This window comes from Paramormyrops kingsleyae, chromosome 23, assembly GCF_048594095.1.
Source record: "Paramormyrops kingsleyae isolate MSU_618 chromosome 23, PKINGS_0.4, whole genome shotgun sequence".
Classification (NCBI taxonomy): domain Eukaryota; kingdom Metazoa; phylum Chordata; class Actinopteri; order Osteoglossiformes; family Mormyridae; genus Paramormyrops; species Paramormyrops kingsleyae.
In genome coordinates, this window is record NC_132819.1 from 6,582,273 (window position 1) to 6,604,796 (window position 22,524).

The 22,524-nt window shown below is 44.5% G+C and overlaps 2 protein-coding genes across 11 annotated transcripts; one reads left to right on the top strand and one right to left on the bottom strand.

Moving 5' to 3' along the window:
* The first annotated feature begins 2,393 nt into the window (after positions 1-2,393).
* Positions 2,394-15,243, top strand: gja4 (gap junction protein alpha 4). 7 transcript variants are annotated; one of them, XM_023832170.2, is made up of 5 exons: positions 2,396-2,508; positions 2,614-2,738; positions 7,595-7,653; positions 7,944-8,082; positions 10,192-12,158. In XM_023832170.2, the coding sequence occupies exon 5, from the start codon at positions 10,201-10,203 to the stop codon at positions 11,272-11,274; it is 1,074 nt and encodes a 357-aa protein (XP_023687938.2). In that variant the 5' UTR covers positions 2,396-2,508; positions 2,614-2,738; positions 7,595-7,653; positions 7,944-8,082; positions 10,192-10,200; the 3' UTR covers positions 11,275-12,158. The 7 variants fall into 7 exon arrangements, 5 of the variants coding, with proteins under 5 accessions (XP_023687939.2, XP_023687938.2, XP_023687936.2 ...); XR_011984919.1 differs by lacking the exons at positions 2,396-2,508; positions 2,614-2,738 and adding exons at positions 12,160-12,223; positions 14,207-15,243 and having other exon boundaries at positions 6,799-7,653; positions 10,192-11,698; XR_011984920.1 differs by lacking the exons at positions 2,396-2,508; positions 2,614-2,738 and adding exons at positions 12,160-12,223; positions 14,207-15,243 and having other exon boundaries at positions 6,799-7,653; positions 10,192-11,672.
* A 5,518-nt stretch (positions 15,244-20,761) lies between these two features.
* On the bottom strand, positions 20,762-22,495 carry smim12 (small integral membrane protein 12). 4 transcript variants are annotated; one of them, XR_002840629.2, is made up of 4 exons: positions 22,405-22,495; positions 21,615-21,912; positions 21,354-21,426; positions 20,762-21,213 (listed from the first exon to the last, which is right to left on the bottom strand). XR_002840629.2 is itself a non-coding variant. In XM_023831956.2 (3 exons), the coding sequence occupies exon 2, from the start codon at positions 21,890-21,892 to the stop codon at positions 21,617-21,619; it is 276 nt and encodes a 91-aa protein (XP_023687724.1). In that variant the 5' UTR covers positions 21,893-21,912; positions 22,405-22,495; the 3' UTR covers positions 20,762-21,213; positions 21,615-21,616. The 4 variants fall into 4 exon arrangements, 3 of the variants coding, with proteins under 3 accessions (XP_023687724.1, XP_023687723.1, XP_023687722.1); XM_023831956.2 differs by lacking the exon at positions 21,354-21,426; XM_023831955.2 differs by having other exon boundaries at positions 20,762-21,426.
* Positions 22,496-22,524: the final 29 nt, after the last annotated feature.

The window sequence follows — 22,524 nt, forward strand, 5'->3', positions numbered from 1 at the left end:
TTGCAGCTCGGACCAGAATCGTGCAGTTGATGCAGTATGTGTGTGTGTGTACGTGCATGTGCTTACAGTATGTGTTGGGGGGGGGGGGGAGGATTTCGGTTTCTGGGCTCCTGGCTGCTTGGATCTTTCAGCGTGCAGCTTGTACTCGGCCGATGCCCACGGGTAATGGGGTGTGCTTGGCACTTTGAGCGTTCACTGACACGGCTCTCGAGAGCAGCGCTGAAAATGCCCCCCCCCCGCAATACACACACACACAAACACACACCCCTGCATACATATAAGTGCCTGGATGTGTGTGCTCAACTGCGTGAGAACAAAACATTATCCAGGCAGAAACTGGGATGGGGGACCTTATGGATAGGGTAATTATTCTGTGTGCATGATTTTTATATTAAGGGGCCTTAGAGCATGGAAATCCCCCCCCCCCATACACACCATCTCCCCTGGCCTGCTTCACTAATGCATCATGAATATTACATCAAACAGCACTGGCTGCAGCTGAGATGCCTGTATTTTATATGGAACTATGACACGTTCGCCAGCCAGCACAACAGTATAGCTAGGAGAAAAGGGAAAGGGAAAAAAATTTCACAGTCAAACGCAAAAAGCCAGGCTTAAACAGATTGCTTCATGTATAATTTAGACATCCCACACACACAGAGACCATATGGCACCACATGACAATAAGTGCAGGTCCCGAGCTCAGTCATATGCACGGGGAGAAGCCGCATGCATACCACAAGGTCGGCTAATGTTAAATTCTTCAGCGTGGCTCGGTACGCCGAGATTGTGTGCATCGGGCTGCTGTGCACATAGCCGCGGAACAGGCCGATTACCAAGAAGGACCGGCACAAGAGAGAGACTTCCGTTCCCTGTGACCGTGGACCGTCCTGAGTAGCGCGTCAGCACCGATGGCGTGGGTGTGTTTTCGGATGGAGACGGCCGTTCCTGAATGCCTCCCGGCCAAAGCGGCTGGGTTTTGGTCTTCGAGGGTCACCCCCGGGGTGGGGGGTGCCGTGGGAAGCGGGGAGAAGCAGGACGTCAGCCCCTGCTCTTTTTTTCCCGCTCCTCTGCCCACTTGCACCATATTACCTCTGGCTTGCAGTAACAAAATATAACTGGTCTCCCTCACCTTTCCTACCATGTATTGATCCACCGCTGAAAATCCCCTGTGACTCATCAGACGGTAAATAAAGCTGAAATACTGCCCTCTCTCTTTGGGTCACTCCCACAGCTTGGACCTCCTTGTGGAAGTCAATGACCAGGCAGTCAAGACCTAAGGCAGGGACCTGTTTATGTAAACGCTTGTGGAGTCTGCAGTGCAAACTGTGCTTCCATATGTTGATCAAAGCAAAACTGCATTAAAACAAGAGTATACACAAAAAGAAGCTTTACTTCTTTAAGAAATGTAAATTCAAATAGTGATGTAAGCGATACTCGTGGGAGTTTTGAGGGCAGGAAGAAAAATAATTGGTTCAGAGAGATAACCAATCAGATTGTAAAGGAGGTTGGTCTAAGCAACTAGAGGAGGCAGAACCAAGACATCTGAGTGGTTGGGCCCACCTCCTCAACAATCTGATTGGTTATTTCTCTGAACCAGTAATTTTTCATTATGGCCTCAGTACATTGTGGTGTAAGTAAAACTCCCACGAGTGTAAGTAGCACTGAAATGGTGCTTATGAGAAACAAGCATGCTGACCCATGTAACCAGGGGAGCGGAGGTTTACATAGGGCAGGAACTGAACAAGCACTACTCTAAAACAAGCGAGATATGAGGGTTGGCAGTATGGATACAAACAAAATTTATTTCCCTTTGCTGAGGTAAACATAGGCCTCCTGCAGCTACGGGTTTTAGGACATGCTGTAATACTGTGCTAGGTTACTAGGGGCAAAATAAAAACAAATATACCATCTCCTGCACCCGCAGGAATGGATGGACAGCTGACCAGAATTAACCCCCGCGGTCTTCTGAGCCTCACCCATGAGAGGCTTAGCCCCTCCCTCCTCACGGTGTCCTTTAAACTGGAACAGCCAAGAGTAACTATGGGGAAAATGCTATATAAACAGAGATACGTGACTCAGCCATTTGCAAGGGGGGGGGGGGGGGGGTATAGAACAGTCTTCTGTATCCACTGTAAATAAACACTTTGGCAGCAGTTTTAAATGTCTTTTATCGTTTCTCTAAAAATAACTGATAATTAAATATAAAAAAGCTCAATATTGTTCAGTTTACAGAATATAGCGTCATTTCCACATGAAAACTGTATATTTTTTGTGGTGATTCCAAATATTGGCTGGCGTGTTTGCCAGCAGCATCAGGCTTCCCAAGCACTCCTTCTGCACAATGCTGGACCAGCTGAGCATCATTAACGGGCGATGGTTTGCAAGGAGCTGAGCGCCGGGGAGAGAAGCGGCGCAGAAGGCTGCCTTCCCAGAATCCCCCGCGATCAGCCGCGTGCTGCCCGAGCCACCCCCCCGCCCGCCGCAGACTGACGCTCCGCTAAGCGGGTATGCTATGGGGTGTAGTGGGACACGGCAAAGGCAATCCTAGCGACTAACGTCAGCGTGGGTCGTCGCTTATGTACTAAACTTGACTCGGTTTCCTTCTTCCAGGAGGGATACCTGTTGTCAATCTCAAACAGTGCTTTCGACACCCGTGACTGACTCACGCTGCTCCAGATCACAGGGCCCCGGTAGTGCAGAATGAAAGGGTCCCGTTCAGTTGGACAGCTTGACAGGTATAAGTATCGCCTGTAAGGAACTGGGCTTGTGTAATAACAGTGAAATGGATCGCACGGCGGTCAGTAATGAAAACGCTGCGGACGAGCTATTGGGTCATTTTTATGTATTAGCTGTGCGACGTTCACATGCACACAGCAGCCTTTGCGAACCGATGAAAAGGTACACCCCCCCCCGTGAAACTGCGAAAAACCTCACGGAGAAGCATCCATCCCAATTTGTTTGAACACCTCAGGCAGCTCATCCGCCCTCATAAGTCATAATCCAGTGTCAGCTGCGATTGTTTAAACAGGGACATCGACGGAGTCCGATGTGTTTCAAACGGCAGGTCCGTAATTTCAGCAGAACAACGTTGTCAGAAAGTAGTATCTTGCACACAACTAATTGCTATAACCCTAGTTAACCGAACGTTTTAATGACCATCTCATTCAAGACCCTGCTCTATGCTGACTGAAGTGTAGTTACATAAAGATCAGTAGCCTACTCTGTGTAACCTGTATTTAGAGCTATTAAGGTATAGGATTGTGTTATGCCGAAACACTTGAAAGGAGCACATTATTCAAATGTTATTTACTGTATATCTCAGTGCTGGTATTAAAGCCACTTACCATTCAGCATCCAGGAGCATTCAGGCAAGGCAGAGAGGGGCATGCTTGGTATATATTTATCGTGGCCTGCAATCTCACTGAAGGGTTTGCACCTGCCCATTGTGGTAGAGCATCACACCCTCAAAAGGAATATTCCCACCAGCTTATATTGGCGCTGTACTTATTTCTGGGTCTTTAAACATTTAGTTTGTGAATTGCTTCTGTTAGTTTGTGGTTTAAGTCCGATATGAATGCCCCTTTCTGCCCGGAATTGCAAATGCGAAGTGAAAGCAATTAATTGTCGTCGTTGACACGCCACAGAGCACAACAACATAATGTGTCCATTGCATTTAAGCTGTATGCGAAAGGGCAGTGGGCAGCTATTATTTAGCACCTAAGGACAAGTGCTTTGGGGATTCAAACCAACAACCCTCTAATCATAAACACAGTCCCCTAACCATTAGGCCACCGCTGCTCTATTGGCAGCCAATGGGTACCTCTGACTGTACATCCATGTCGCACAACTGTGTGGCCATTTCACAGCACATCTAAGATGCCTGGCCCTTCTGTGCACCTTCACATTCTGTGCTTATCGTAAGCACTTCCCCAGCAGGATGGAGAACTGCCACAAAACCAGAATTTAAGATGTAGTGGATAGACCTCAGATCCTTGGTTTTTTATTTTATTTTTTAAATATCATTGGGCCCAAACACTGCTCCATACTCCAAGGAATCAAGAATGGCTGGAAGATGGAGATCAATGCGTGTGAATGGCCAGCGACAGGGATCGATATCAGCCCTCTGAAGGTTCTCGCCCACAATCGATGTGTAAACAAACTGGGTTCCAAGGCCCCAAAACGTTTGCAAGAACTTGTGAGTATCCAATTAATGGAAAGCTGCTTTTTTTCTGTATAATTTCTGATTTTTTTCCCTCGCCAAATTGTTCTGAATCAACACAATCACAACAAAGGTACTGTGGTGGTTCAGGCATAGTGGACAATAGGCCAGAGAAAAGGTAGAATGTGTCCAGTTTAATAATGACTATGAAAAGGAACAAGCTGCATTCTATAAGTTTGAGATAAAGAAAAATACAGTGTTTTTTACATGCAGACACTATAATTCCATGGAATATATTGAAATATATTTTATAAAATCCCAGGTTCTATGGAATGGAACATCAGTGCAACAAAAAGATTATGCTGTTATCTTATAACACTATCCTGTTATAATTCTGGCATAACAATAATATTAGAATATTGCCCATAGGTGTGCATGTGTGAGTGAATGATGTGTGAGCGGGTGGTGTGTGAGTTTGCATGTGTGAGTGTGCATGTGTGAGTTTGCATGTGTGAGTGTGCATGTGTGAGTGAATGGTGTGTGGGTGTGCATGTGTGAGTGAATGGTGTGTGGGTGTGCATGTGTGAGTGTGCATTTGTGAGTGAATGGTGTGTGAGTGTGCATGTGTGAGTGAATGGTGTGTGGGTGGTGTGTGAGTGTGCATGTGTGAGTGAATGGTGTGTGGGTGTGCATGTGTGAGTGTGCATTTGTGAGTGAATGGTGTGTGAGTGTGCATGTGTGAGTGAATGGTGTGTGGGTGTGCATGTGTGAGTGTGCATTTGTGAGTGAATGGTGTGTGAGTGTGCATGTGTGAGTGAATGGTGTGTGGGTGTGCATGTGTGAGTGTGCATTTGTGAGTGAATGGTGTGTGAGTGTGCATGTGTGAGTGAATGGTGTGTGAGTGTGCATGCGTGAGTGTGCATGTGTGAGTGAATGGTGTGTGGGTGTGCATGTGTGAGTGTGCATGTGTGAGTGAATGGTGTGTGGGTGTGCATGTGTGAGTGAATGGTGTGTGGGTGTGCATGTGTGAGTGAATGGTGTGTGAGTGTGCATGTGTGAGTGTGCTCTGCGATGGGTTGGGGCCACACCTTGGGTTGTTTTATGCCTTGCGTCCGTAGCCTCCAGGACCCAGAATAATATGTATGTATATATGGATGGGGTTAATACAGTATATTTTCATAGTGGAGATACTTATTATTTTTATTTTTCCTAATGGAGAAATTGATAATAAATTAAATTAAAAGAAGAGTTCTTTCTCGTTAAGGATCTGCTGTTATTGTTTCTTCTGAAATCGTTATTCTATCGTAAGATTCGTTCATTGGTAGCCATATCAAAAAAAGGACACTGCTGACACCTGGTGGTATTTCGGGAAAGCGCATTGTATAATCAAGTATAAGGTTAGTTATAAAAGTTCTAACGAACAACTGCACACTTTACGACGAAATTTTAACGTGTTTCCAGAAGACCACATCGCCAGTATTACATTACTGTAATAATAATAGTAATAATAATAATAAAAAATGACAAACAAACTGCAGACAAACAGCATACACAACTACAAAATATATATTGAAGGTAGAAGCTGGAAAATTAATGATAGATAGATAGATAGATAGATAGATAGATAGATAGATAGATAGATAGATAGATAGATAGATAGATAGATAGATGGATGGATGGATGGATGGATGGATGGATGCTTTTCTTGTCATTGTAAGCACAATGCGATTTAGTTTGGAACACACCAGCAGATGCACAGTATATTGCTCCAGACTGATGTAATCTGAATGTTTAATGTGCTGTACATTGCCAGAAAAAAACTGTACCTTTGAGGTACAATTACTTGTTAATGGGGCTGTACCCTCAAGGGTCTGCAAATTATACCCTAGCTGTATGTACAGAAATGGAATCTGAGAAACATTTTTGTACAATTGGGGGTTTGTTAATGTTATTTGTACCTTAATCGGGGAGCGAAACTGTAGCAAATCTGTTACCCTGTTTCTGATAGTGTGCCGTAATACTGCGTGCTAGTGAGCGCAGCCTCCATATTGCATCTGTCCAAATAAGCTAGCACTGCTGCTGGCATCTGGACCTTCCTTAGATGTTTGAGGAGGTAAAGATGGGCTCGGAGCTGTCTGCTTGGGGTGTGCTGGTCCAGTGAGGTTGTCAGTGATGGTGACTCCTAGTGAGCTGAGGCTTTCCATACCATCCCCAGTGATGCAGTGGGTACTGTGCACTGTACTGTGCACTGTACTGTGCACTGCCAGGTCTCTACCTGGAGTCAATAAACAGATCAATGCTTGATCACCAAAATACTGGTGGGTCTATGGTGGGAGGTGCTGTTAGAGAAATTGATGATGGCTGGGATGGATTATGGGTTGTGTGGGCCCCTGGGCAAAACGTTCGCGAGGCCCCCCCCCCCCCAGCACCACCACCACAACCACCACAATTCAAGAGCCCTTCGCAGCCAAACGCCCTCCCTCCATGTTTCCACCAGAGGCCCTATAGGGTCAGGGGCCCTTGTAGGCAGAGGATCAAAGAATGTAGGCCCTCTAAAATAGACAAACGAAAATACATTGTTGATAAGCATTGCAAATTGTTTTGGGCTAGGGGCCCCACGGGCCCCCTGCACCCCAAGGACCCCTGGGCAGCGGCCCCGCTGGCCCGGTCCGTAATCCGTCCCTGGATGATGGTGGTCACGTTATCTGCAGAAACAGAGAAAACAAAGTTGTGGGCTGATTTGGCAGCTCACAGCAGAGGAGGACCCCGCAGGTGAGATCGGATTGAATTTTTATTTGTCATTTATTAGAATACAAATACCCTGCAATAACTGTCGGGCATCCTGGATGCCACTGTGTGAGATTTCACTTTGGCATGATATTGAGTTTTCTTATATTTTATTGCCTTCTCCGAGATCATACCTGCCTTTACTGGAATGGCTGTGTCTCTGGACAAGAAAGCAACAGGGTCAGCCTTCATTTCCTTGTACACGACCGTGGCGATCCATGGCTTTTGCTTTGGAGGCAAGGGGATTGTATCTGCAGGGACAGTTTATAAATACGCCCAAACAGCAGCCCTTCCGTTAACAGGAAGCAGGTAAAGCGAGACCCGTGGATGCAGTAAAAAGTAGTAGGTGACTCTGGAGCAGGTAATATGTGGGGTAGACAATGCCAATTTGTTGAAAAGCATATGCCACTTTCTGGAAGTGTCCTTCATGATCCTAATAACACCTATAGAAAAACCTTCGGGTTGGATTTCAGTGTCCAATGTGTCAGTGTTTCTCTTGACACTTTGAAATTTTAGTCAGTCCAGTTTATTGCTGGGTGACTGACCCTTAGTTGGAAATCAGCAGGAAAGAGGAAACGGAGCTTCTTCCTCACCTGTACACTGCCCTGTGTCCCCGTTTCCTCACTTTTTAATTATTTTTTACAGTGGTTTTTAAGGTAAACATGGTGTGCGGTGCGGAGAGTAGAGGACACGTGAAAACGACGGTAAGGCTAATTTTGATGCGGTAGCTGTAAGTGATAAAATGAGCAAAAAAACCCAAAAAGATTTATTTCATAACAAAGAACTAAATATAATCGCACGGGAAAATTGAAATTAAGTTACTAAATTAATTTCAACAGGTGACTTTCTAACATAAGTATATGTTACCAAGCCCTTTACAGTAATTTTCCGATAACTGCGACGACGTTTACTCTTTGGAAAGAGGGGGGGTGGGGGGGGAATTTGTGACGTTATCTATCCCTTTTCCTGACTGTATTTCCTGCGGGAGTTCCAGGGGAAAAGGAAAAAAAAAAGTTCTGTTGAAAAAATATCCCAAGCCATCAGCAGTCTTAAGGCTAGTGCATCAGAAAGCCGGCTTTCAACGGGAGTCCCAGCGTACGAGGGTAGCCTACAACCAAAACTTTCAGTGGAGGGTAGGTACTATTATTATTATTATTATTATTATTATTATTATTATTATTATTACTGCCACTGATATGCTACTATTAGCCAACCTCTAAGCATTACTCTTTATTCTGTAAATTACGTAACGATGGTAACTGATTCTGTAGTCATTATAATACAGATTAAGGTATTATCAGTTTCAAACGCAGTAACAATATGTTACATCATGGTTCAAGATACAGTATTCTTAAATGTAAAGAGGTAGGACAAACTGGATTTTTAACAGGCTTGTGCAAATGAAACTGTTTTGGGCCTAAACGGATTATCTGTTTTAAATAGGTTTATCGTATACTGATTGTTATTTAGGCTTAATTGAATTAATCGTTTGATGCCATGAGCATTATCTCAGATTTTAGACTAAACAGTTTTAGTCATCGCTAATAGGCTTAACCGCCAGTTTCCGAACGTTTTACATCACGTTAATTTCCGCTTCTGTGTAAAATACATTTTCTTATATAAAATTGTTTATAGGTTAAAACGTCTTACACAATGAATAGTAATACAAACCATAAACCGAAGAACTTAACGGAAACAGGAAAGTTGTTCTTGGGATTCTTATTTACAGCAGTTTAATTAAACCTTCTTCTAGAGTATCGGTACTTTGAACGTGGATCCCACTTGTCCATCTGCAGGAATTGCGGCAAGTGTAACACTTAAGTATAATTTTGGTATTTATTAAGTATAACCTCGATCTCCTGCGTGCTGCGGCTTCTGTGCTCCAAACCCACATGGTTCTGCTTAGGGGTTCGCGGCCCGGTGCCGGTTTGTGGCCACGGCACGTTCGGGGTTCATTTCCAGAAACAAATAATATATTTTCAATGTTTTATGATACTACACCTTCACGTGCTGTTCACGTATGAAAAAATGTAAAATGCCCCCCCGGCGCCTTCTCAAAATGACGTAAACAGTCTGCGGAAATCGATATTTGGGGAACCCCCTAGGTTTAGAGAATCTCTTGAATTATTTTTAATATGTGATTGTGAGTAATTCCTGCAATGAGAGTCCTGTATCTTGGGGCCCAGTGCATTGCAGACTCACGACAGCCGTGTGCTTGATATGAGCTTACAGAAATAGCACAGATGAACGGATGTATAACAAAGCATAACTGGCAGTTCAAAGTTAAGTGTCCTGTTGTGATGTAAATATTTGTGCCGAAAACTGCACTCGAAACGATTTGTTTAATATTCAGATGTTAATTCTTGAAAAGTATACATTGTGCATACCGTGTGCTCCAGCATGTAAACAGAACCTGTGTAGCCTGGAAATTAAGAGATTGGATCGCATTAGGAAGAGAAAAAAATGCATGTTGACAGAAATATTCTAAAAATTGCCTTGGGAGATGTCTTTCCTGACAGATTTGACTGCTTAGATATGCCTGCTCAGCACAGCACAGTACTAACAAAGATCACTGTCTTGGGCCAAATAGCCATAGACAAATAATATCCAGACCTATAGCATATATACGAAAAGCAACCGTTAGTGTCAGTGTCACTCATTCTTAATACTCGTCGAAAATTATGTCGTATTGTAACATTAAGGTCAGCAGGATGGTATATGTGGGTTAGTAAGTATTATAAATTTACCATGATTTTACACACTTCCACATTAAAGCCAAATTGCATGGTTTATTCTACAACTGTAGAAAATTGTTTCACCTAAAATGACACTTATAAGTGTTTACTTATTTAATGTAACAGATGAGGAAAAGAGCACCATCATAATGAACTAATTTAAGCAACTGAAGAGAAAATTTCCCAAACTCACTCAGTCCATTTCTCATTGTGTTTGAGGTGAGACCACCAATGACCTAAAGTCAGGCTTCCTCATCATATGTTACAGTACTGGGAACCAAAACTCACTCAGTGCTCATGTAATCCACTGGAGAACTTTCTTTAAGTTTCCAAGTCTCCACAGACATTTTCGTGAAAATGTATCCTCTGGACTGAGTTTTGGAAATTTGCTCTCCTGTTATGTACTGATAAGATTATGAATGTTGTAGTCGAACACTGAGGTTCAGGTATGGTTTCACCGATTATGAGTACTGTGCCCTTTGCTTGTGTATGGTGTGGCTTCTGCAGGTTCGTACGATGTCCAAGGCTGACTGGGGCTTCTTGGAGCGCTTGCTGGAGGAGGGACAGGAGCACTCGACGGGCGTTGGCCGGGTGTGGCTGACGGTGCTCTTCCTTTTCCGGATCCTGGTCTTGGGCACAGCGGCCGAGTCCGCTTGGGACGATGAGCAATCGGACTTCATCTGCAACACAGCGCAGCCTGGCTGCGAGCTGGGCTGCTACGACAAGGCCTTCCCCATCTCACACTTCCGCGTCTTCGTGCTGCAGGTCATCTTCGTCTCTACGCCGACCGTCTTCTACTTCGGCTACGTGGCCTTTCGCAACAGATGGAGAGAGAAGGAATTGGAGGAGGCGGAGGTACAACATTTGGTCGCAGGAAAGGACAGGGGTAGCAGTCATCTGGCTGTTAATGTGAATGTCAAAAAGGTGACTAAGGACCATACAGCCATCTTGGAGCAGCCTAAACTGAAGGGCAGGCTACTCTGTGCTTATACACTCAGCATCTGCATAAAGATGGTCTTAGAGGTGGGCTTTATGTTGGGGATATATTTCCTATACGGCTTCTTCATCCTCCCCAAGTTCGAATGTGAACGCCTACCATGCCCGCACAAGGTGGACTGCTTTGTCTCCCGGCCCACCGAGAAGACTATCTTCACCATCTACATGCAGGTCATCGCTGGCGTCTCCTTGCTGCTGAACGCTATGGAGCTCCTCTATGTCATCCAGCGGGTCATAACCCTCTACCTGGAGAGGGCTTTCCGTAGGAGAGACCAGGATTTGGTGCCGTCCAACCTGGACAGCATGTCCGCTTCGCAGTGTCCCCCATCCTATCAGGAGAGGTGCCAACTGCCGATTCCTATAGGTGACATTAGCTACTCCCAACCGTACAAGGACTGCATATTGATGGAGAACAAGGTAAACCAGCACCAGGGCATGGATCAGTGTTCCCCTACAGGTTCACTGCCCAACTACTTGATCTGTCCCCCCGCCACCTTGACCCTCTCATCAAAGCCTGACTCAAAAAGGTCGTCTCACAAGGGAGACAGAAGTAGCTGCACAAAGAGCATCTCCCAGCAGAAGCATTATGTCTGACAGGCGATGTTCGCAACTATGAATTTTTTTTCCGCGGGGTGGGTGGGGTGGGTACTGTAGGCCTATGAGCACATTGGGAACATTCCGTTCCGGCTCCTTGACCGATTTCAGAGACGCTGGGTCTCAGCTCATCTTTGGCTGCCGTTGCATATCCCGTGGGCCTCACTGGTCCACCCTGGCATACGGACTTGGCAGCGGCTCGAGTTGATGGTCCCGGGCCGACCCACAGGCTGATTCGTCACGGCGATCGGGCAGAGGCTGTGTAAACGGTTCCTGGGACCAGCTCTCCGGTACTGTATGGGGACACAGAAGAGGTGGGAATCGGGCGTGAAGAGGAGCAGCCGAGAAGGGCAAGAGAGGAAGCCATCTTGTGTTGCTACGTCGAGATGATCAGCACGGTACAACAGCAAGGATTTTCAACAGTGTGAGCATTCTGAAAGAGTGCTGATGCTGAATTCACATGTAGATTTTTTTCTATAATTTTTTATATTAATGTACAGATAATATGATAAAGTTTATATTTTTATCAAATAAACATTATTTAAATCTATCGAATTAGCAATATATTTATTGAGACAGAAAATAACTTATGCAATATAATAGTTTCTCGACCCAGAATAAATGACGAAATGTAAATAATTAAGGGTGGTATATTTAGAAATCCGTAATTAAAAAAGTGACGCTGCTTATCACAGTCTCCATTCCCAAAAGGGTACACAGGTTTTAAAAGTGAACACCTGCATAGTGAAATTATAATATTGTTCATTTTTTGTGTGTGATGATGAGGTTCAGGTTTGCCTTCACATAAAATGATATAATGTGTCTGTGTCTGTGTTACTGTTTCATTCCTTCTGTGCATGAAATAAAAGTTTCTTTTAAATGCAGAGAGGCAAGGCTAGAAAAATCTAGACAGAATTAAAGGACGGGAAGACATCATTAGCACACTAAGGTGAGATATTTTACACTACGTTCTGTTTCTTACTATCGGCTTCGATTCCAGGCATGTTCAGCTGAACACATTAAGCCATATTTATCTGGGTGTTTATGCTCGGCGATGGGTCACTGGGTTCCCTTCTGGGGTTGCTGTTTAAATCCGTCCCCTGATGTTCGTGTGAGTAGCGTGTATGTTCTCCGTGTGTCCTTTTGGAAGCGTTAGCGCCCACCGCGTAAACCACACTCTCACTGAGCCTCTGGACCACTTCATGGAAAAGCGGTCGCTGAAAATGGACGGATGCTATTTGGTTTTCGCTGACCTTGGGCTTTAACCTTCAGCGTTTTGGTTGTAGTCCAGACCCCGCTGGCCCTGGTTAGGAATGGGCCGCATACTCCTCTGAGTGTGTTTTCTCCCACTCACTGTAAAACAGGACAAAGGCAGTGGTGCTATTTCTGATTTATCACAGCATTTGGCCATAGAGGCCTAGTCAATAAGTGAACATACGTGGTTTTGAGTGAACAGCAACAACATTCTTTCAAAACTGAGTTATGACAGAAAATCAGGGATCTATATGACGAAGCAGGATTTATTTATTTTTTGCTTAGCTAGATAACATGCCAGATTTAACAGTTTTTGCCAAGTGTAAGTGAATGAAGGTAAAGTCCATTTAAACTTGGGTACTTTAAATCCAACAAGTTATCTAGTTAATCGAGAATCCAGCTTTGTGATACAGGTCCCGAATCTCTTAGGCTGCTTTATTTTGCGTTAGTTTGACTGTGTTTGGTTTTGAATACGCACATGATCATTTACCTGCCTACTGCACCTATGGGTGGACGGTAAAAAAAAACTATGAAGTCCTTTTTCTCATTTTCAGTGTCAGTGTAGTTACTGTGTTCTGCCTGTGTGGGGCAGCATATAGTTCATCTACACAGTGATGCTGACAGCAGTGTGACTGCCTGCCACTATTCGGTGCCTTCAAGTCAGTGTTGGCTCTTGGCAACCAAATCGCTGGCACTCCTCCAGAAAGTCCCACCTGAGTCCTCAGGCTTGCAGGTGGTATGTTGCTTATTGTGATGATTGAGTCCACCAACCTTGTTGACAGTCATCCTCATTCACCTTCAACCATTCCAAGCAGTATGATCTTTTCCAGTGCCCTGAGTCTTCTGAAAAACGTGCTTGGAACTGACACAGTCCAAATTTAAGGTTTAATATGATCCTTTTAAAAATGATTACTTTAAAAAAAAAAATAACAAGCTCCTATGCTGAAGGAAGTTGATAAAAAAAACATTAGTAACACTTGGGAAAAACCACAAGTTTCAATGACCCCATGCAAAGGGAGCAGCTGGTCTATTGGGATGTTAAACAAAAATAGCAATTTTCTCTTTTATTTTCCAGAGAAATTTTCCCACAGATGCCCCTATTTATATACAAGAATCTGCTCGACTCAGCCTGTCCTCAAGCAATTATACTAGTTAAAACTACAAGGAAGCTAATGAGACAGTTTAGATATGAGATTTTTTTAAAGCAGCTATTTACTGTATATGTATGACAGAGTGTCATGGGACACACAGGGCAGTGATCAAGGACTCCACTGGGTTTTGGCATTGAGTCACTTTTCCACTTGGCACGACTGTTATTGGTAGAAATGCTGAAATCCACCACTGCAACTCCGTGATTTCACTTTTGCTTCATTCTGTCACATGCACACGTCTGTTCTGTTCTTACGCTGCCCTTTCCAGTCCGGTCATTTCCAGCCATTTCCAGATAAGCGCTTCTCTCCAGCAGGAAATGGCCCTAGGTGGGACGAGTTAGTGCGGATTTTACTTTCTGGCCTCTCGGTCTTAAATAAAAAACACGAGTGTGGCATTCCTCGTTTAGCTTTTCACCAAGGGCAGAGATTACACCCGCTATCTGTGTGGAGCTGTATTTGCCCGTGTTTGTGGAGCAGCTAACTGAAACCACATGCCTTTTCAATGTTTTTTTTTTCTTTTCCTACAGCTGGTACAGTGGGGTCACCAAACACTCCATGGAAGCACCCCCCGCCCCTTTGCTGCCAATGGCCGCCATGCCCAGGGATCACTCAGGAATGCTGGCCAGCCCCCCACCCCCCGCCAACCAAATCAAAACCCTACTGTTGCTTTGTGCCGAACTGCAGCATGAGCGAATAAGGAACGCCAGAGCTGTGTGACCCCCCAAGCCCGTCGCTGCCTGCTCATCCACATCCTCGTGCCAGGTGTCATCCTGACGATGACCCCTAACCCAAACTCATTTCCAACATCACCTGCAATCTATCGTTGATGGACCTCTCTCCCATGGCTTTATGTCATACGTACTCATGAAAATACGCGTGATTACATTTGATTGACTGTCATTATTGCTCTTAATGAGAATTTAAATGAGTCATGATGCCACTCGTGGAGGTATCCCATGTGCACCTGACTGTACTGTCTGGACTGAGCCGACCTCACCCTTCTCCACGCCGTTTGCATCACCCAGCCATTTTCTGGGCTTTCCCCTAGCTGCTAGAAAGCAAAGTGCTCAGCTGAGATCTGCTGGAGCCCCTCTCACTGTTTCCTGCATCCTGGCATTGTTCCTGCCCCCTCCAACCCCCCTTGTCCCTCCCCACTCTCGTGTCACTCAGCAGAGACAGGAACCCATGCCGGAGTGCAGGAGGCATCCCAGCATGCAAAGCCACCGGGATGCCTCGGGCCACGCGTCACCTGTGCCAAACTTGGCTGCCCAGAACTGTCGGAGACTGTGCACCAGCTGAACCGAAGAAAGCCACTTCCCTCTCTGAAGCCATAACGGGCACCGGAGCCCACAGTCACATGACGTGAGAGGGAGGAGGGGATTGGGCTAAAAATAACATCAGCATGTTGCCTGGTTATTCTTCAGTGAGGGTCAGCCCTTTGCATTGTTGATGTTGTGTTTATTTAATGGGTTCCTGAAAAGTGCACTAATCATGGTGATGCGCAGTACATACCGTTTGGTGTCTCCTGCACACTAACATTAAACGTGTGAGCATAAGAATGAAAGCACGGCTTTCTGTTCATTCCCAGGCCCATATTGGGAACTCGTCCCACATGCTAGGGAGGAAGTTCACTGCCTTTGAGTTTTCCCGCTCTTCATTGTTGCCCCAACAGATAAACCTGCAAGGATTGTTCAGCCAGACAATAGCCCTGTGCTGGGAATTGCTTTTATTGTTTCGATATGCCATATTTTCCAATACACTGGACATGCTGCTACAAATGGCAAAGTCGGGCAAAGGGATTTCACCCCCATACTGACCTCAAAACCCAAGAAAGGAAGCATGCATGACCACTTTGATCTTTGTAGGACTTCATTAGGATACAATGCTTTGCCATTAGCACACGTGTATTGGGATGCCTTTGTTCCCATATCCCATCATACTTTGAGACAAACATATATATTAACAAATTATATATAAGCTATAGGTCCAAGCACAGGGTCAGGCATTTATTGGGCACCCTTGAAGCATTTTAAGAGGTTAAGGGGCACATAGTTGTTTATTATCATTATCAAGTATTATGTACTGTACATAATGGTATGTGCTATACTTCTGTATGACCGGAAGTGCAGTGAGCTTGTTTACAGCAGGATCACCCTAAACATGTGAGTAAGGCATTGCGCTCCGACATTACTTGGCAATAGGAACTTTCAGCTTGATTAGAGTGTAATCGTAGGGGATCTCCGTCATATGTGTGATCCATCATTGACTGAACCGTCATTATGAGTGTAATAGTGTTGCTATATTGTTTACATGTGTTGTGAATGGGTTGCTATATAATGTTCTGAATAGTTTTGTGTTCACTTATTAGTGTGGACAGGATTGTATCTGCGCTTGGCTGAGAAGGCCTGACTTTGGCGTGACAGAGTGTGTACTGTCTGTGTAGCATGTGAGTAGTCTTTGTGTAATTGCTTTTGTCTGTGTGTGCGTGCCCTACCTCACATTCATCGCAACGTATCATCCTAAGTGTATCACCCTGAGTGTGTTTATGTTTATAGCTTGTGTGTTTCTTCAGAAGAGGTTGTGGGTCAGGGAGGGGGCGGGGCTTGGGCCAGTATGACCTCGGTTCAAAGGAGGACACTGTCAGTGGACTGTGGGAGCAGCAGACCCCTGACCGTGTGAAACAGGAAGATTCGAGGACGGGGGATGTGCTGCTGGTCCCCACCCTCTGTCCTGGGACGCTGCGAGATAGCGGACTGAATGGGACATTTCTCATTGTGCGTAAGCCTGGCCAACATCCTGCCAGCCGCTACATGGACACATCTACCCCCGCTGCCTTGGTGACCTGGGACAATGGAATTCCACCCAGCCTACAGCGAGACATACGGGAAATTTCCGTGATGACCTGGAGTGCCGATTTATGGCGGAGTTAAGACTCTGCGGTCCAAATCTGTAGATTTGTGGCTCTGAGGGTTAGGACCCTGTGACCAGTTAGTCACTGGTTCAAAACCCCTGGCCGGCGGCATGATCGTCGAAATCAGCATCGCCACACGACAGAACCCAACGAAAATTTCCCTACAGTTAGAGATGCCATGACCATCAACAACTAACAATTAGGGCTTAACACAGACAGAGAATAAATACGAGACGCAAAATACACAACAGAGAGACATAAATGCAAGGTAGGTGGTGAATACAGCAGTCTGTGCAAATCACATCACAGCTGTGCCCATAAGGAAGGCTGCTAAGCCTAACACTCCAGGGACGGACTGTAAATACAAGCGTCTGCAAAAATGATTAATGCGACACCAATAAATCTTCCATAATTCAGCTGGTGATGGAGGCCATAGTGCTAGAGGCTTTCATTAGAGATCTACAGGACTGGGTGTTTATCGATATATGCACTTGACCGTACTTGTGTTCTCATGTACCCGTTTTACGTCGTCCTCCATTGCCAAAGACCAGTTCCTATACTGAGAACAGAAGTACAGAGGACAGTAAAAATCCCTGAATGTCATTCTTGCTCCGCTCCAAATATCAAGGATCCATCAGTTGCATCCTTGCCAAACGAGACCAATCCCATGATTCGTTGCGCCCCAAGTTTGTTCTTGGGAGGCAGGTTAGCAAGACTGGTCTTGCCAAGACCACAAGTACAGTCTTTGCTTTCTTGGTATTGAGAAGCACTCATCAGTTTATTGGCCTTCATAGAGACACATGAAAAGAGAAGGACTGATCCAATGCTGTGAAAGCAAGTAAACGGGAGTCAGGATCCTGAAATCTGTTTCCGATCTGGGGTTTGGGACAGATCCAGTCCTGTGGGATTAAGGGTTTCTTTCCACTCAGATATGGAGTCGTTATCATTATTCATGTCAACCATTGTGGTCAACTACATTATTCATCTTTCTGTCTCTTGCACACATATATTTCACCCTGTTATCGCTATTAAATTGCTCCGAGGCTCTGTGTCATACATTCATACCACAAAACCATTTTGGGCCTGGCTGAGGTCACAGCCCAGGCGTCAGGCAGCGTGCCCGACTCTACAGTTTAGATAGAGGCATCTGCCTTACTGACAGCAGGCAGGAGCTCAGAAAACAGGTTTTATGGGGTGGGAAGTATATTTGTAGTTTCACCCTCTGGAGAGTGTTGACGATTAAACACCAAGCGACCAGTTTTACCTATAAACTTGCTCTTTTCATCAAATCCTAAACATCCTTTGAGGCAATTCGTAAGCATTCAGCAATTCATAGATTATTTTGCTAAAATAAATCAGATCCTGTTATTTCTAAAGCTTTCTTGCATTATTCTTTTTATTTTGTTAAATCAGGCAGCACAAGGAGGTTACTATTTAAACTTCAACGGCAGAAGTTAAAATTCTAGGCTAATGGTTTTTTTCATCCACTGTGACCTACTTCATTGTTTTCTTTCACTGTAATAGAATTCAGAAATGTCATTAAGGCTCTCTTAAATGCATAATGGGGTGCAGCAGCTCCCTTCTTAGTGATGCAGCCTCACAGATTTAGGGGGGTGGAAGCATGGGGTGGGGGGGGGACCTAGAGATTTTGGGGCCCATGAAAGCATATCATTTTGGGCCCCAAACCCAGACCAATCCAATTATGTTACAAATTTTTTCCCCTCCAAACCCCACCACCTTCCATTTCAGTGCTTCTGGGCTAAAGTCACTGTTTGGGCCCTACCTACACCCTTATGTGCCACTGTATCAACCAAAAGAAACTTTGGGGCCCCTTACGACAGAGCGCTCGGTCAGCACATGCTATAGTCTAACCTTGTTCACTCCACCAGGGTTGTGAATTCAATTCCTTCCCATGGTTCAATGTGTGAGGAGACAGAAAAAAATCCCATAGGACTGGCATTCCTAAATTTCCCAAACTCTGTGTGCACCCTTTGTCACACTAGCGTCCCATCTAAAGTGCACCCCCGCCTGTGTCTCCTGGGACAGGGAACAGGATAAGCCATTATGAAACATGGATGGATGCACTCATGACGACTTAGGTAAACACATTCCTAAGATTAGATCACATCACATCACGCAAAAAAAGAACAAATTCTACTGCTCAGATTTACCGATGCAATCATTGCGGAAATTACAAAGCCCTGACAAAAAATAACTTGAACATTTATCATTTTTTTAAATGCTACTCATCCACACTTCTTATAAAATAAATAAAAATGTGGGACTTTAGAGAGATGAGGGTGGAACGGCAGCTCTATTCTGTGCCAGCAGACTTTGCATGGGTCTCCTACCATAGACATGTGGTTAGTCCTTAGCTGCAACAGGAACCTATGACTCTGTGCAAGATAAGCAGCTAGAAGCTGGATAGAAATATGGAGAAGATTGTACAGCGGCTTCTTCTATTATGAATTGTGCTCAGGATTTTAAAAAAACTTATGGTGTCTGCAATTTCATTATTGAAATCTGAGGGTAGCTTGGGGAATGTGTCAATAATGTCAAAATTGCTTCTGTGAAAAAGGTTTTAAATATTCGAAAGGGAAAGAAGAACAGTATCTGTCTATTGTGGCAAAGTAATGTTAACTGGGGGAAAAAAATGTATCAAATGATACCAAGAAGGCCACTCAGCATTTACCACCACCATGCACCAGACATACAATGCATGTTAAGAATTGCAGAAATGTGTGCAATTCCACAGAAAATTAGATGATTGCTGGTGCAATTTACCAAATAGACCAAGACTGAATAATTGTTCTGGCTTATTTGCGTTCAGGATGAAAATTACAAATGTCAAAGCAATAATTTATCTCCCAACCACCTCTCCCCAGTGATCCTGATATCCAGGCCCTCCCTGCCCTTCTTGGAAAGGATGGTACCATCCAAATATGGACCACAACAGCAGGCTGCTCCTCCATGCGTTTAGACTGACTGCCATTTTGTTCCATCAAAAGTGACGCAGCCCTCATAACAAGGTTCACAGTGCTGCCAAGAAAACATACAGCATCTCAGGGTGATTAGGACACTGACTCAACCCACTTGCATCTTCTACTGCAACTTCATAGGGGGCAGCATGCGGCCCAGCAGGAAACGCCCCCATGCCTGTGATCGGACGGTCACTGGTTTGAGCCCAGTACCAGCAGAATTGTCATGTGTGTGGGTCCTTGAGCGTGACCCTTAACCCCCAGCTCCTGCAGGTGGCTCCCCTTTGCTGCCAAGCTCGCTGTCACCTATACATGTGACACGTATCATGAAGAGCAAGATGGGGTAGGCAAAAAGAGATTTTTTTCCCCAAGGGAATCAATAAACTGTCATTAATTAATAAGATATAGATACAGAACATATGTATAGCTTGTGCTGAAGTGGCTGCCTGCATTTAATTTGTATACCACTCCCACTGAGACGAATAAAACATTTCTACTCCCGATATACATCCCAGTGCGACTTCATCAGAGTATGTGCACGTTACCATCAACCTTTTGTCTGTCCATTTTTAGCCTTGTGGCAGAAAAGCAGTAAGTAGCTGAAGGCCAGTCTTTGGTGTGAGGTAACAGCGTACAGCTAATGAAGTTCAGCCAGTAAGGCGCCCTCCCACTTATTTCCCAAGATTTTGGCCTAAACGCTCGACCCAGATGACGACAAAAAAACCCTCAAAACACAACACTTATCCTGGAACTGGTTTTACAAAAAACTTAGATCTATAATGATCCGCATCCTGCAAACATTTTTTTTTTTTTTCGGGGGGGGAGGAATCTCACCAGAGTCAAAGCAGCCATGCTGGTGCCACCTTCTGCTTCATAGGGGAAGGCCCAGCTGTGTCGTTATCACAGGAACCGCGACACGTATGGTATTCATGCTCCATCTTAACTCAATGCGGCTAAATTGCAAAACATCCATAACAATGACCCGAATAAGTATTATGTTTAAAATTATTGAGCATATATAATTTAATCCTAATTGTTGAATTGCTCATTTCACAACTTTTTAGTGTTCTGGTACTTATAAACTTGTAGTATTCAGGGTCTTACAAGGCCACTACATAATACTTGTAATATATTACATTGTATAATAACCAGGTAACAATTGGAATCAATAACGTAACTCACTATAGGAGCTCTTAAAATTAATAGTATATTTATTACCATTTTACTTGAAATTCTTGACTCAAAACAGAATATTAAAGATCCACAATAACACAGCAGCAAGTAAAATGGATCCGACACAATTAATACATAATTTGACTCCATTTTCAGTACTTTTCAACGCTCCAGCAATTAACGGACTGCTGTAAGCTGTGTACTTTCTAAAATGAAAGCAAAAATTCACAGTGAGTTGCTTGTGGCTTTTCTTCTGGGTGAAAAATAAATATGCAAAGGATGAGTGAAAGAACAGAAATGTGGCAGGGTACATTAAAAAAAATATAGCATACATTCCCGAGACCTCCTGAGACAGACCGCGCGCACACGTCACGCACGTCACACATTCCCCAGGCTCTGCCCTTATGACGCTGGCGGGTTAGTCTCTTGCGGGCTGCTTGCTCTTCTTTTGAATGCATGCTGTCAGCTTTGTCTTTGGGAGAGAAGCACAGGAAAATAGCAACTGAAATCTCGACGTGCTCCAGCTTTGCTGTAGTTCACTGATCATGTGCAACAGGAAATTGATACTACGAATCTAAGGGAAAAACAATAGTCTGCAGGTCTCATACGAACCTTTACTGAACATTAACTGAGGGAAAATGTCTCAGATGTTACGATATCCATTTCATGACTTGCGACTTTCAGACTGTCATGAAAAATACACATAATACTTCGACACAAAAAGAAGTCCAGCCAACATTCCTCCTCAATTAGGCATCAGAGATTAAACTTGTAGAACAAATGAACAATATGCCTAACAACAGTCCTTTGTTAGGCAACAGGCATAACGATAGGTGACATTAACCCCTTCGCGTGGCTCTACATGGCAGGCACCTTTAGCTTTTCTCTGGGCGGTTTCGGTTCAGTACCGCCCTCGGCGTGAACTCCAGCCTCTCCTTCAGGCTGGTGACCTGAGTGACGTCCTGCCCCACAAGCTCCTCCAGTTTGCGGTCCTCCCTCTGCTCCAGGATCCCCCTCTCCTCTTGCTGCCGAGCCGGGGTGCCCCGAATGAACCACTCTAAATTATAACCCACAGCCCCCACCACAAAGGCTACTGGGAAGGTTACGTAGGGGGCGTACGTTCGCATGGCGGTCCACAACACTGGCCACATATCTGCACGCTGGACCACAACTGCAAAGTAATTAAATAAACAAATACGCAGTTTATGTTAACGATGCTTCGTTCATTTTCCATACAAAACACAATAAACATGACAACTATAATATACAGCATAACGTCCGTTAAACTTCACCGGAAAGTACGCAGCCATTTGTCAAATCAAGCATAGCTACTTCGAGGAAACACCACCTTCCACATCTGAATGCATAGTTAAAGCTTAATGCTATAACTTATTAATTTTTATTACCACAGGAGTAACTACTGTGCTACATATCTAAAAAACCCCATGCAAAACCATGACAACTAAACTAATGGGAATGCATAGGTATGTGAACGACAGTCGAAGTGCACGTCTTTTATACTTTAGGGTGTTTAATTGTTCTTTAACACGCTTTGCAAGCATTACAAAACAGAAGTCATGTCATGGCGTTGACCATAGGTCACATATAAAAAGACAGAATCGTATATACCAGCCACTTTCCAGCGGCTCAAAAACTCACTCACCTTTACGCTTACAGCAAGACAAACCACACTTCCGCCTTTAGAATGCCCGCCCCCAAGCACACTGATTAGTTTAGTTCCTGTTACGCAATGGCCATGAAAAACTCGCCAATGGCTGAACGA